Here is an 11,367-nt window from a genome sequence, read left to right as displayed (position 1 = left end):
AGTTCCCAGTGTCCAGGCTCCTACAGCTGCACCACTGCCCAGTGTCAAAATTCCACCACTGCCCATTGTCCAGACTCCACCACTGCCCAGTGTCCAGACTCCACCACTGCCCAGTGTCCAGACTCCACCATTGCCCAGTGTCCAGACTCCACCATTGCCCAGTGTCCAAACTCCACCACTGCCCAGTGTCCAGGCTCCACCACTGCTCAGAGTCCGGGCTCCTTCAACTGCACCAGTGCCCAGTGTAGCTGCATCACTGCTCAGTGTCCAGGCTCCACCATTGTTCAGAGTCCGGGCTCCTTCAGCTGCACCAGTGCCCAGTGTAGCTGCACCACTGCCCAGTGTCCAGACTCCACCACTGCCCAGTGTCCAGGCTCCACCACTGCTCAGAGTCCGGGCTCCTTCAGCTGCACCAGTGCCCAGTGTAGCTGCACCACTGCCCAGTGTCCAGGCTCCACCACTGCTCAGAGTCCGGGCTCCTTCAGCTGCACCAGTGCCCAGTGTAGCTGCACCACTGCCCAGTGTCCAGACTCCACCACTGCCCAGTGTCCAGGCTCCACCACTGCTCAGAGTCCGGGCTCCTTCAGCTGCACCAGCTGCCCAGTGTAGCTGCACCACTGCCCAGTGTCCAGGCTCCACCACTGCTCAGAGTCCGGGCTCCTTCAGCTGCACCAGTACCCAGTGTCCAGGATCCTTTAGATACACCAGTGCCCTCAGCAATGGTAAAATTTCCTTTTCTATACGAATTGTCACTCATTTAGTTATCTGCCATTAAGCCGTAAACTTACTTAACAGCATGTAAATACCTAACCAACAGTTATATATTTCCAGGCTGTTGACGAACACTGCATTCCTGGAATGGACCGGGTGGATGCGTTGGCAGAGTGTCTGGTGGAGCTGCGCACACAGACAAGCCTCACACTTACCAACCAACAAGTTGCGACCATTGTGGGTCTGTGGCAGAACCTGGACAAATTTGATAAAGACAGGGTGGTGTATGCTGCTCGTCATCAAGACAGGCTACTTACAGGACGTTTTAGGTCCCCAAAAAAGAAAGCTGTCTTCACTCCTGGTGTCGACAGCACAAAAAGGTGTGTTTTGGGTTCTAGCGGCTCTCCAGCACAGTGGCCTAATTGCTGTCGCCTTGTTGAAATGATTTTCATAAGGTTATGTAACATCCACCGAAGCCCCAAGAAACAGCGGACAGAATGTCTGTCTAGATGGGATCTCATTCTTCGTGATTACAGAAAAATTCGGCAGCTAATCCTGAGCAATGGAACGGTGATGAGTGACACAACCCTTCAGCTAGTTGAGGTAAATCAGAGGACCCTTACGACATGGCACAATAACCGTTTAAAGGGTCAGGAGGTCTCCTTGCTGTTGCAAGGGCTGGACCTTCCAGAGGCACGTCCAGTGGCTTTGGATGTTTTGCCTCCAGCACGAGTACAGCCTGTTGTGCCTCCACAATATAGCCACCAGTTGCATACCTACCAGATGCCACCAGACACAGCTGGACAGGCAAAGACAAAGTTTAGAAAGATTGCGCCCTCAGCTACCTGTACATCTGCCACAGCAACTTCAATCTGGCCATCAGCCGTACACCCTCAGCGTTCAGCCACGTCCAGCCAGCTAAGGACAATTTGTCCCAGGCCGACAGCACCACACCCATTGGTTCCTGACACACCCACTGCCCCTGTTGTGTCTCAGATGTTTCTGGTGCCCTGCCCAGCCCCATTTTCCACCATTAAACCTGGAGCAATTTCCTCTGAGCCACCTGCAAATGACACAGCCACTCCAACCAAACGATCGTACAATCGCACTGTAAAAGCAAATTCGTGCAGAAAGTGTGGCCAATTTCGTACTCAAGAAACTGGCCATAGCCAGTACAAAGGCAAAATATATTGCCCTAATAAAGAAACAATTACAAAGGAGCAGTGGTTACAGATTATGAGAAGATAACTCATTTATTTATGTGTGATACATTCATTTTGTTCTCTTGGTTGGATCTGTTCTGTTTTTTATCTTCCAGCCATATTTAATGTTAAAGAGTTATACTGTGCACTTTTTTTTATCTTGTATTATTATTATTATTATTATTATTATTATTATAAACATGTGGGTATGTATGTGAATACACTATAATACATATGGAAATATATATACATATTAAATAAAGTTAAACTATTATTATTATTATTATAGAAAGGTTTATGTGTAGAGGAAGCAGTATAAAGTAAAATACCAAAATGTGTAGATTTTGATGTATATATTTATATATTTTTTTGTACTTATTTTATATAGCGTGTGCACTTAAAATTCTTAATTTTATATTGAATTTAGTACTTTTCCTACATTTTTTTAAATATGTATATAGTTAATAAATATATTTCTCTTTGACTGGTGTGTTGTATTTATTTGTTTTATTGAATGTAATGACATTCAGTTTACAGTTAAATTCAGTGTCACGTGTAGCTTTGCAGTAAGTAATATGATACAATAAAGTGTGAATGCCGTAATAAGGAGGTTATTTTGTCCCTACTGCCACAGGAAATGATTGCCTTAATAAATGCACTTTGACTAATGATAATGATAATGAGAATAAAATAAAAATCAATCTTAGAAACGAAATAATTATTAAATCAAAAACATTACTGTCAAAATCAATCTTAGAAACGAAACAATAATTAAATTCAAATACATTACTTTTAAAATCAAACTTGGACACGAAACAATCGATTTACGATTTTTAACAAATACACGCATAACTTATGTGACAGCGTGGATTCGAACCTACGATTTCCTGAATTTCTCGCGCTTCTCTTCCTCTCTCTCCCCTCTTCCCCCCCTTCTTATACAGACAATTGTTCCCCAGCTTTGGCGGAGCTGGTAGAGCGGATGACTGTAGATGAGTTGTTGGGTATCCTTAGGTCGCTGGTTCAATTCCGGCTCGAAGGAGTGTGATTTTAAATTCAGATCAAATATTTTCACATTTCTTTAGACCTCGTATTGGCAGTTAAAAAAGCCAATGGGTCAAGATCCAAATATATCACCTTACAGAGTGGAAGGAGCGTTTGTCATATTAGAGGCTTCTTTTTTACACGCTTCAATAATTATGAAAACACTTGACGTTGGACTTCATACGTTTAATGTAAAAAAGAGACGGCTTGACCCGACGTGATTTGAACACGCAACCTTCTGATCTGGAGTCAGACTCGCTACTGTTGTGCCACAAGGTCTTAAAAAGCAGGTTATTGCTTCCTTTGCATGGCCGTTGATGCATTCACCACAAAAAGGAGCCTATTTTTCTGAATAACCTCGAGAGGTACGGATGTCTGATTTTCTTTTAAACTTTTCGTGCCTTACGCTTTTTCCATCCTTCGATAGTTCAGCTGGTAGAGCGGAGGACTGTAGATGAGTTGTTGGGTATCCTTAGGTCGCTGGTTCAATTCCAGCTCGAAGGAGTGTGATTTTAAATTCAGATCAAATATTTTCACATTTCCTTTAGACTTCGTATTGGCAGTTAAAAAAAGCCAATGGGTCAAGATCCAAATATATCACTTTACAGAGTGGAAGGAGTGTTTGTCATATTAGAGGCTTCTTTTTTACAAGCTTCAATAATTATGAAAACAAAGCTGGATGAAAACACTTGACGTTGGACTTCATACTTTTAATGTAAAGAAGAGACGGCTTGACCCCGACGTGATTTGAACACGCAACCTTCTGATCTGGAGTCAGACGCGCTACCGTTGCGCCACGAGGTCTTAAAAAACAGGTTATTGCTTCCTTTGCATGGCCGTTGATGCATTCACCCCAATAAGGAGCCTACTTTTCCCAATAACCTCAAGAGGTACGGATGTCTGATTTTCTTGGAAACTTTTCGTGCCTTACGATTTTTCCATCCTTCTATAGCTCAGCTGGTAGAGCGAAGGACTGAAGATGAGTTGTTGGGTATCCTTAGGTCGCTGGTTCGATTGCGGCTCCAAGGAGTGTGATTTTAAATTCAGAGCAAATATTTTCACATTTCCTTTAGACCTCGTATTGGCAGTTAAAAAAGCCAATGGTTCAAGATCCAAATATATCACTTTACAGAGTGGAAGGAGCGTTTGTCATATTAGAGGCTTCTTTTTTACACGCTTCAATAATTATGAAAACAATTGACGTTGGACTTCATACTTTTAATGTAAAGAAGAGACGGCTTGACCCCGACGTGATTTGAACACGCAACCTTCTGATCTGGAGCCAGACGCGCTACCATTGCGCCACGAGGTCTTAAAAAACAGGTTATTGCTTCCTTTGCATGGTCGTTGACGCATTCACCACAAAAAGGAGCCTATTTTTCCCAATAACCTCGAGAAGTACGGATGTCTGAATTTCTTGACACCTTCTGGTGCCTTATGCGTTACATCCTTCGATAGCTCAGCTGGTAGAGCGGAGGACTGTAGATGAGTTGTTGGGTATCCTTAGGTCGCTGGTTCAATTCCGGCTCGAAGGAGTGTGATTTTAAATTCAGATCAAATATTTTCACATTTCCTTTAGACTTCGTATTGGCAGATAAAAAAAGCCAATGGGTGAAGATCCAAATATATCACCTTACAGAGTGGAAAGAGCGTTTGTCATATTAGAGGCTTCTTTTTTACACGCTTCAATAATTATGAAAACACTTGACGTTGGACTTCATACGTTTAATGTAAAGAAGAGACGGCTTGACCCCGACGTGATTTGAACACGCAACCTTCTGATCTGGAGTCAGACGCGCTACCGTTGCACCACGAGGTCTTAAAAAACATATTATTGCTTCCTTTGCATGGCCGTTGATGCATTCACCCCAATAAGGAGCCTACTTTTCCCAATAACCTCAAGAGGTACGGATGTCTGATTTTCTTGGAAACTTTTCGTGCCTTACGCTTTTTCCATCCTTCGATAGCTCAGCTGGTAGAGCGGAGGACTGTAGATGAGTTGTTGGGTATCCTTAGGTCGCTGGTTCAATTCCGGCTCGAAGGAGTGTGATTTTGAATTCAGATCAAATATTTTCACATTTCCTTTAGACTTCGTATTGGCAGTTAAAAAAAGCCAATGGGTCAAGATCCAAATACATCACTTTACAGAGTGGAAGGAGTGTTTGTCATATTAGAGGCTTCTTTTTTACAAGCTTCAATAATTATGAAAAACAAAGCTGGATGAAAACACTTGACGTTGGACTTCATACTTTTAATGTAAAGAAGAGACGGCTTGACCCCAACGTGATTTGAACACGCAACCTTCTGATCTGGAGTCAGACGCGCTACCGTTGCGTCACAAGGTCTTAAAAAGCAGGTTATTGCTTCCTTTGCATGGCCGTTGATGCATTCACCCCAATAAGGAGCCTACTTTTCCCAATAACCTCAAGAGGTACGGATGTCTGATTTTCTTGGAAACTTTTCGTGCCTTACAATTTTCCATCCTTCGATAGCTCAGCTGGTAGAGCGAAAGACTGTAGATGAGTTGTTGGGTATCCTTAGGTCGCTGGTTCAATTCCGGCTCTAAGGAGTGTGATTTTAAATTCAGATCAAATATTTTCACATTTCCTTTAGACTTCGTATTGGCAGTTCAAAAAAGCCAATGGGTCAAGATCCAAATATATAACTTTACAGAGTGGAAGTAGTGTTTGTCATATTAGAGGCTTCTTTTTTACAGCTTCAATAATTATGAAAACGAAGCTGGATGAAAACGCTTGACGTTGGACTTCATACTTTTAATGTAAAGAAGAGATGGCTTGACCCCGACGTGATTTGAACACGCAACCTTCTGATCTGGAGTCAGACGCGCTACCATTGCGCCACGAGGTCTTAAAAAACAGGTTATTGCTTCCTTTGCATGGTCGTTGACGCATTCACCACAAAAATGAGCCTATTTTTCCCAATAACCTCGAGAGGTAAGGATGTCTGAATTTCTTGACACCTTCTGGTGCCTTATGCGTTACATCCTTCGATAGCTCAGCTGGTAGAGCGGAGGACTGTAGATGAGTTGTTGGGTATCCTTAGGTCGCTGGTTCGATTGCGCCTCCAAGGAGTGTGATTTTAAATTCAGAGCAAATATTTTCACATTTCCTATAGACCTCGTATTGGCAGTTAAAAAAGCCAATGGGTCAAGATCCAAATATATCACCTTACAGAGTGGAAAGAGCGTTTGTCATATTAGAGGCTTCTTTTTTACAAGTTTCAATAATTATGAAAACACTTGACGTTGGACTTCATACTTTTAATTTAAAGAAGAGACGGTTTGACCCCGACGTGATTTGAACACGCAACCTTCTGATCTGGAGTCAGACGCGCTACCGTTGCGCCACGAGGTCTTAAAAAACAGGTTATTGCTTCCTTTACATGGCCGTTGACGCATTCACCACAAAAATGGAGCCTATTTTTCTCAATAACCTCGAGAGGTACGGATGTCTGATTTTCTTGGAAACTTTTCGTGCCTTACGCTTTTTCCATCCTTCGATAGCTCAGCTGGTAGAGCGGAGGACTGTAGATGAGTTGTTGGGTATCCTTAGGTCGCTGGTTCGATTGCGGCTCCAAGGAGTGTGATTTTTAAATTCAGAGCAAATATTTTCACATTTCCTATAGACCTCGTATTGGCAGTTAAAAAAAGCCAATGGGTCAAGATCCAAATATATCACCTTACAGAGTGGAAAGAGCGTTTGTCATATTAGAGGCTTCTTTTTTACAAGCTTCAATAATTATGAAAACACTTGACGTTGGACTTCATACTTTTAATTTAAAGAAGAGACGTGCCTTACGATTTTTCCATCCTTCTATAGCTCAGCTGCTAGAGCGAAGGACTGAAGATGAGTTGTTGGGTATCCTTAGGTCGCTGGTTCGATTGCGGCTCCAAGGAGTGTGATTTTAAATTCAGAGCAAATATTTTCACATTTCCTTTAGACCTCGTATTGGCAGTTAAAAAAGCCAATGGGTCAAGATCCAAATATATCACCTTACAGAGTGGAAGGAGCGTTTGTCATATTAGAGGCTTCTTTTTTACACGCTTCAATAATTATGAAAACAATTGACGTTGGACTTCATACTTTTTAATGTAAAGAAGAGACGGCTTGACCCCGACGTGATTTGAACACGCAACCTTCTGATCTGGAGTCAGACGCGCTACCGTTGCGCCACGAGGTCTTAAAAAACAGGTTATTGCTTCCTTTGCATGGCCGTTGACGCATTCACCACAAAAAATTGAGCCTATTTTTCTCAATAACCTCGAGAGGTACGGATGTCTGATTTTCTTGGAAACTTTTCGTGCCTTGCGCTTTTTCCATCCTTCGATAGCTCAGCTGGTAGAGCGGAGGACTGTAGATGAGTTGTTGGGTATCCTTAGGTCGCTGGTTCAATTCCGGCTCGAAGGAGTGTGATTTTAAATTCAGATCAAATATTTTCACATTTCCTTTAGACTTCATATTGGCAGTTAAAAAAAGCCAATGGGTCAAGATCCAAATATATCACTTTACAGAGTGGAAGGAGTGTTTGTCATATTAGAGGCTTCTTTTTTACAAGCTTCAATAATTATGAAAACAAAGCTGGATGAAAACACTTGACGTTGGACTTCATACTTTTAATGTAAAGAAGAGACGGCTTGACCCCGACGTGATTTGAACACGCAACCTTCTGATCTGGAGCCAGACGCGCTACCATTGCGCCACGAGGTCTTAAAAAACAGGTTATTGCTTCCTTTGCATGGTCGTTGACGCATTCACCACAAAAAGGAGCCTATTTTTCCCAATAACCTCGAGAAGTACGGATGTCTGAATTTCTTGACACCTTCTGGTGCCTTATGCGTTACATCCTTCGATAGCTCAGCTGGTAGAGCGGAGGACTGTAGATGAGTTGTTGGGTATCCTTAGGTCGCTGGTTCAATTCCGGCTCGAAGGAGTGTGATTTTAAATTCAGATCAAATATTTTCACATTTCCTTTAGACTTCGTATTGGCAGATAAAAAAAGCCAATGGGTGAAGATCCAAATATATCACCTTACAGAGTGGAAAGAGCGTTTGTCATATTAGAGGCTTCTTTTTTACACGCTTCAATAATTATGAAACACTTGACGTTGGACTTCATACGTTTAATGTAAAGAAGAGACGGCTTGACCCCGACGTGATTTGAACACGCAACCTTCTGATCTGGAGTCAGACGCGCTACCGTTGCACCACAAGGTCTTAAAAAACATATTATTGCTTCCTTTGCATGGCCGTTGATGCATTCACCCCAATAAGGAGCCTACTTTTCCCAATAACCTCAAGAGGTACGGATGTCTGATTTTCTTGGAAACTTTTCGTGCCTTACGCTTTTTCCATCCTTCGATAGCTCAGCTGGTAGAGCGGAGGACTGTAGATGAGTTGTTGGGTATCCTTAGGTCGCTGGTTCAATTCCGGCTCGAAGGAGTGTGATTTTGAATTCAGATCAAATATTTTCACATTTCCTTTAGACTTCGTATTGGCAGTTAAAAAAAGCCAATGGGTCAAGATCCAAATACATCACTTTACAGAGTGGAAGGAGTGTTTGTCATATTAGAGGCTTCTTTTTTACAAGCTTCAATAATTATGAAAACAAAGCTGGATGAAAACACTTGACGTTGGACTTCATACTTTTAATGTAAAGAAGAGATGGCTTGACCCCAACGTGATTTGAACACGCAACCTTCTGATCTGGAGTCAGACCCGCTACCGTTGCGTCACAAGGTCTTAAAAAGCAGGTTATTGCTTCCTTTGCATGGCCGTTGATGCATTCACCCCAATAAGGAGCCTACTTTTCCCAATAACCTCAAGAGGTACGGATGTCTGATTTTCTTGGAAACTTTTCGTGCCTTACAATTTTCCATCCTTCGATAGCTCAGCTGGTAGAGCGAAAGACTGTAGATGAGTTGTTGGGTATCCTTAGGTCGCTGGTTAATTCCGGCTCGAAGGAGTGTGATTTTGAATTCAGATCAAATATTTTCACATTTCCTTTAGACTTCGTATTGGCAGTTAAAAAAAGCCAATGGGTCAAGATCCAAATACATCACTTTACAGAGTGGAAGGAGTGTTTGTCATATTAGAGGCTTCTTTTTTACAAGCTTCAATAATTATGAAAACAAAGCTGGATGAAAACACTTGACGTTGGACTTCATACTTTTAATGTAAAGAAGAGACGGCTTGACCCCAACGTGATTTGAACACGCAACCTTCTGATCTGGAGTCAGACGCGCTACCGTTGCGTCACAAGGTCTTAAAAAGCAGGTTATTGCTTCCTTTGCATGGCCGTTGATGCATTCACCCCAATAAGGAGCCTACTTTTCCCAATAACCTCAAGAGGTAAGGATGTCTGAATTTCTTGACACCTTCTGGTGCCTTATGCGTTACATCCTTCGACAGCTCAGCTGGTAGAGCGGAGGACTGTAGATGAGTTGTTGGGTATCCTTAGGTCGCTGGTTCGATTGCGCCTCCAAGGAGTGTGATTTTAAATTCAGAGCAAATATTTTCACATTTCCTATAGACCTCGTATTGGCAGTTAAAAAAGCCAATGGGTCAAGATCCAAATATATCACCTTACAGAGTGGAAAGAGCGTTTGTCATATTAGAGGCTTCTTTTTTACAAGCTTCAATAATTATGAAAACACTTGACGTTGGACTTCATACTTTTAATTTAAAGAAGAGACGGCTTGACCCCGACGTGATTTGAACACGCAACCTTCTGATCTGGAGTCAGACGCGCTACCGTTGCGCCACGAGTTCTTAAAAAACAGGTTATTGCTTCCTTTCCATGGCCGTTGACGCATTCACCACAAAAATGGAGCCTATTTTTCTCAATAACCTCGAGAGGTACGGATGTCTGATTTTCTTGGAAACTTTTTGTACCTTACGCTTTTTCCGTCCTTCGATAGCTCAGCTGGTAGAGCGGAGGACTGTAGATGAGTTGTTGGGTATCCTTAGGTCGCTGGTTCAATTCCGGCTCGAAGGAGTGTGATTTTAAATTCAGATCAAATATTTTCGAATTTCCTTTAGACTTCGTATTGGCAGTTAAAAAAAGCCAATGGGTCAAGATCCAAATATATCACTTTACAGAGTGGAAGGAGTGTTTGTCATGTTAGAGGCTTCTTTTTTACAAGCTTCAATAATTATGAAAACAAAGCTGGATGAAAACACTTGATGTTGGACTTCATACTTTTAATGTAAAGAAGAGACGGCTTGACCCCGACGTGATTTGAACACGCAACCTTCTGATCTGGAGTCAGACGCGCTACCGCTGCGCCACGAGGTCTTAAAAAACAGGTTATTGCTTCCTTTGCATGGCCTTTGACGCATTAACCACAAAAATGGAGCCTATTTTTTCTCAATAACCTCGAGAGGTACGGATGTCTGATTTTCTTGGAAACTTTTCGTGCCTTACGCTTTTTCCATCCTTCGATAGCTCAGCTGGTAGAGCGGAGGACTGTAGATGAGTTGTTGGGTATCCTTAGTTCGCTGGTTCAATTCCGGCTCGAAGGGGTGTGATTTTATATTCAGATCAAATATTTTCACATTTCCTTTAGACTTCGTATTGGCAGTTAAAAAAAGCCAATGGGTCAAGATCCAAATATATCACTTTACAGAGTGGAAGGAGTGTTTGTCATATTAGAGGCTTCTTTTTTACAAGCTTCAATAATTATGAAAACAAAGCTGGATGAAAACACTTGACGTTGGACTTCATACTTTTAATGTAAAGAAGAGATGGCTTGACCCCAACGTGATTTGAACACGCAACCTTCTGATCTGGAGTCAGACGCGCTACCGTTGCGTCACAAGGACTTAAAAAGCAGGTTATTGCTTCCTTTGCATGGCCGTTGATGCATTCACCCCAATAAGGAGCCTACTTTTCCCAATAACCTCAAGAGGTACGGATGTCTGATTTTCTTGGAAACTTTTCGTGCCTTGCAATTTTTCATCCTTCGATAGCTCAGCTGGTAGAGCGAAGGACTGTAGATGAGTTGTTGGGTATCCTTAGCTTGCTGGTTCAATTCCGGCTCGAAGGAGTGTGATTTTAAATTCAGATCAAATATTTTCACATTTCCTTTAGACTTCGTATTGGCAGTTAAAAAAAGCCAATGGGTCAAGATCCAAGTATATATCATTTTACAGAGTGGAAGTAGTGTTTGTCATATTAGAGGCTTCTTTTTTACAGCTTCAATAATTATGAAAACGAAGCTGGATGAAAACGCTTGACGTTGGACTTCATACTGTTAATGTAAAGAAGAGATGGCTTGACCCCGACGTGATTTGAACACGCAACCTTCTGATCTGGAGTCAGACGCGCTACCATTGCGCCACGAGGTCTTAAAAAACAGGTTATTGCTTCCTTTGCATGGTCGTTGACGCATT

The 11,367-nt window shown here is 42.2% G+C and overlaps 1 protein-coding gene and 16 non-coding genes across 17 annotated transcripts; 8 read left to right on the top strand and 9 right to left on the bottom strand.

Moving 5' to 3' along the window:
- Nucleotides 1-606: 606 nt before the first annotated feature.
- Nucleotides 607-2,343, top strand: LOC113078873 (uncharacterized). The gene is made up of 2 exons (XM_026251179.1): nt 607-722; nt 832-2,343. The coding sequence occupies exons 1-2, from the start codon at nt 720-722 to the stop codon at nt 1,957-1,959; spliced, it is 1,131 nt and encodes a 376-aa protein (XP_026106964.1). The 5' UTR covers nt 607-719; the 3' UTR covers nt 1,960-2,343.
- Nucleotides 2,344-3,374: 1,031 nt separating this feature from the next.
- On the top strand, nt 3,375-3,461 carry trnay-gua (transfer RNA tyrosine (anticodon GUA)). Its single transcript is given in 2 exon segments — nt 3,375-3,411; nt 3,426-3,461. It is a non-coding gene; the product is annotated as a tRNA-Tyr (tRNA).
- A 228-nt stretch (nt 3,462-3,689) lies between these two features.
- Nucleotides 3,690-3,761, bottom strand: trnaw-cca (transfer RNA tryptophan (anticodon CCA)). The gene has a single exon. It is a non-coding gene; the product is annotated as a tRNA-Trp (tRNA).
- A 436-nt stretch (nt 3,762-4,197) lies between these two features.
- Nucleotides 4,198-4,269, bottom strand: trnaw-cca (transfer RNA tryptophan (anticodon CCA)). Its single transcript has one exon. It is a non-coding gene; the product is annotated as a tRNA-Trp (tRNA).
- A 136-nt stretch (nt 4,270-4,405) lies between these two features.
- Nucleotides 4,406-4,492, top strand: trnay-gua (transfer RNA tyrosine (anticodon GUA)). Its single transcript is given in 2 exon segments — nt 4,406-4,442; nt 4,457-4,492. It is a non-coding gene; the product is annotated as a tRNA-Tyr (tRNA).
- A 212-nt stretch (nt 4,493-4,704) lies between these two features.
- trnaw-cca (transfer RNA tryptophan (anticodon CCA)) lies at nt 4,705-4,776 on the bottom strand. The gene has a single exon. It is a non-coding gene; the product is annotated as a tRNA-Trp (tRNA).
- Nucleotides 4,777-4,914: 138 nt separating this feature from the next.
- Nucleotides 4,915-5,001, top strand: trnay-gua (transfer RNA tyrosine (anticodon GUA)). The gene is given in 2 exon segments: nt 4,915-4,951; nt 4,966-5,001. It is a non-coding gene; the product is annotated as a tRNA-Tyr (tRNA).
- A 752-nt stretch (nt 5,002-5,753) lies between these two features.
- On the bottom strand, nt 5,754-5,825 carry trnaw-cca (transfer RNA tryptophan (anticodon CCA)). The gene has a single exon. It is a non-coding gene; the product is annotated as a tRNA-Trp (tRNA).
- Nucleotides 5,826-6,259: 434 nt separating this feature from the next.
- On the bottom strand, nt 6,260-6,331 carry trnaw-cca (transfer RNA tryptophan (anticodon CCA)). The gene has a single exon. It is a non-coding gene; the product is annotated as a tRNA-Trp (tRNA).
- Nucleotides 6,332-7,085: 754 nt separating this feature from the next.
- trnaw-cca (transfer RNA tryptophan (anticodon CCA)) lies at nt 7,086-7,157 on the bottom strand. Its single transcript has one exon. It is a non-coding gene; the product is annotated as a tRNA-Trp (tRNA).
- Nucleotides 7,158-7,297: 140 nt separating this feature from the next.
- Nucleotides 7,298-7,384, top strand: trnay-gua (transfer RNA tyrosine (anticodon GUA)). The gene is given in 2 exon segments: nt 7,298-7,334; nt 7,349-7,384. It is a non-coding gene; the product is annotated as a tRNA-Tyr (tRNA).
- Nucleotides 7,385-7,612: 228 nt separating this feature from the next.
- Nucleotides 7,613-7,684, bottom strand: trnaw-cca (transfer RNA tryptophan (anticodon CCA)). The gene has a single exon. It is a non-coding gene; the product is annotated as a tRNA-Trp (tRNA).
- Nucleotides 7,685-7,820: 136 nt separating this feature from the next.
- Nucleotides 7,821-7,907, top strand: trnay-gua (transfer RNA tyrosine (anticodon GUA)). Its single transcript is given in 2 exon segments — nt 7,821-7,857; nt 7,872-7,907. It is a non-coding gene; the product is annotated as a tRNA-Tyr (tRNA).
- A 421-nt stretch (nt 7,908-8,328) lies between these two features.
- Nucleotides 8,329-8,415, top strand: trnay-gua (transfer RNA tyrosine (anticodon GUA)). Its single transcript is given in 2 exon segments — nt 8,329-8,365; nt 8,380-8,415. It is a non-coding gene; the product is annotated as a tRNA-Tyr (tRNA).
- Nucleotides 8,416-9,883: 1,468 nt separating this feature from the next.
- On the top strand, nt 9,884-9,970 carry trnay-gua (transfer RNA tyrosine (anticodon GUA)). Its single transcript is given in 2 exon segments — nt 9,884-9,920; nt 9,935-9,970. It is a non-coding gene; the product is annotated as a tRNA-Tyr (tRNA).
- Nucleotides 9,971-10,198: 228 nt separating this feature from the next.
- Nucleotides 10,199-10,270, bottom strand: trnaw-cca (transfer RNA tryptophan (anticodon CCA)). The gene has a single exon. It is a non-coding gene; the product is annotated as a tRNA-Trp (tRNA).
- Nucleotides 10,271-11,250: 980 nt separating this feature from the next.
- On the bottom strand, nt 11,251-11,322 carry trnaw-cca (transfer RNA tryptophan (anticodon CCA)). The gene has a single exon. It is a non-coding gene; the product is annotated as a tRNA-Trp (tRNA).
- Between the last annotated feature and the right edge of the window lie 45 nt (nt 11,323-11,367).

The sequence above is a fragment of the Carassius auratus genome, unplaced genomic scaffold, assembly GCF_003368295.1.
Source record: "Carassius auratus strain Wakin unplaced genomic scaffold, ASM336829v1 scaf_tig00026946, whole genome shotgun sequence".
Taxonomy (NCBI): domain Eukaryota; kingdom Metazoa; phylum Chordata; class Actinopteri; order Cypriniformes; family Cyprinidae; genus Carassius; species Carassius auratus.
Note: the sequence above shows the minus strand (reverse complement) of the source record. Positions and strands in the feature narration are given on the sequence as shown.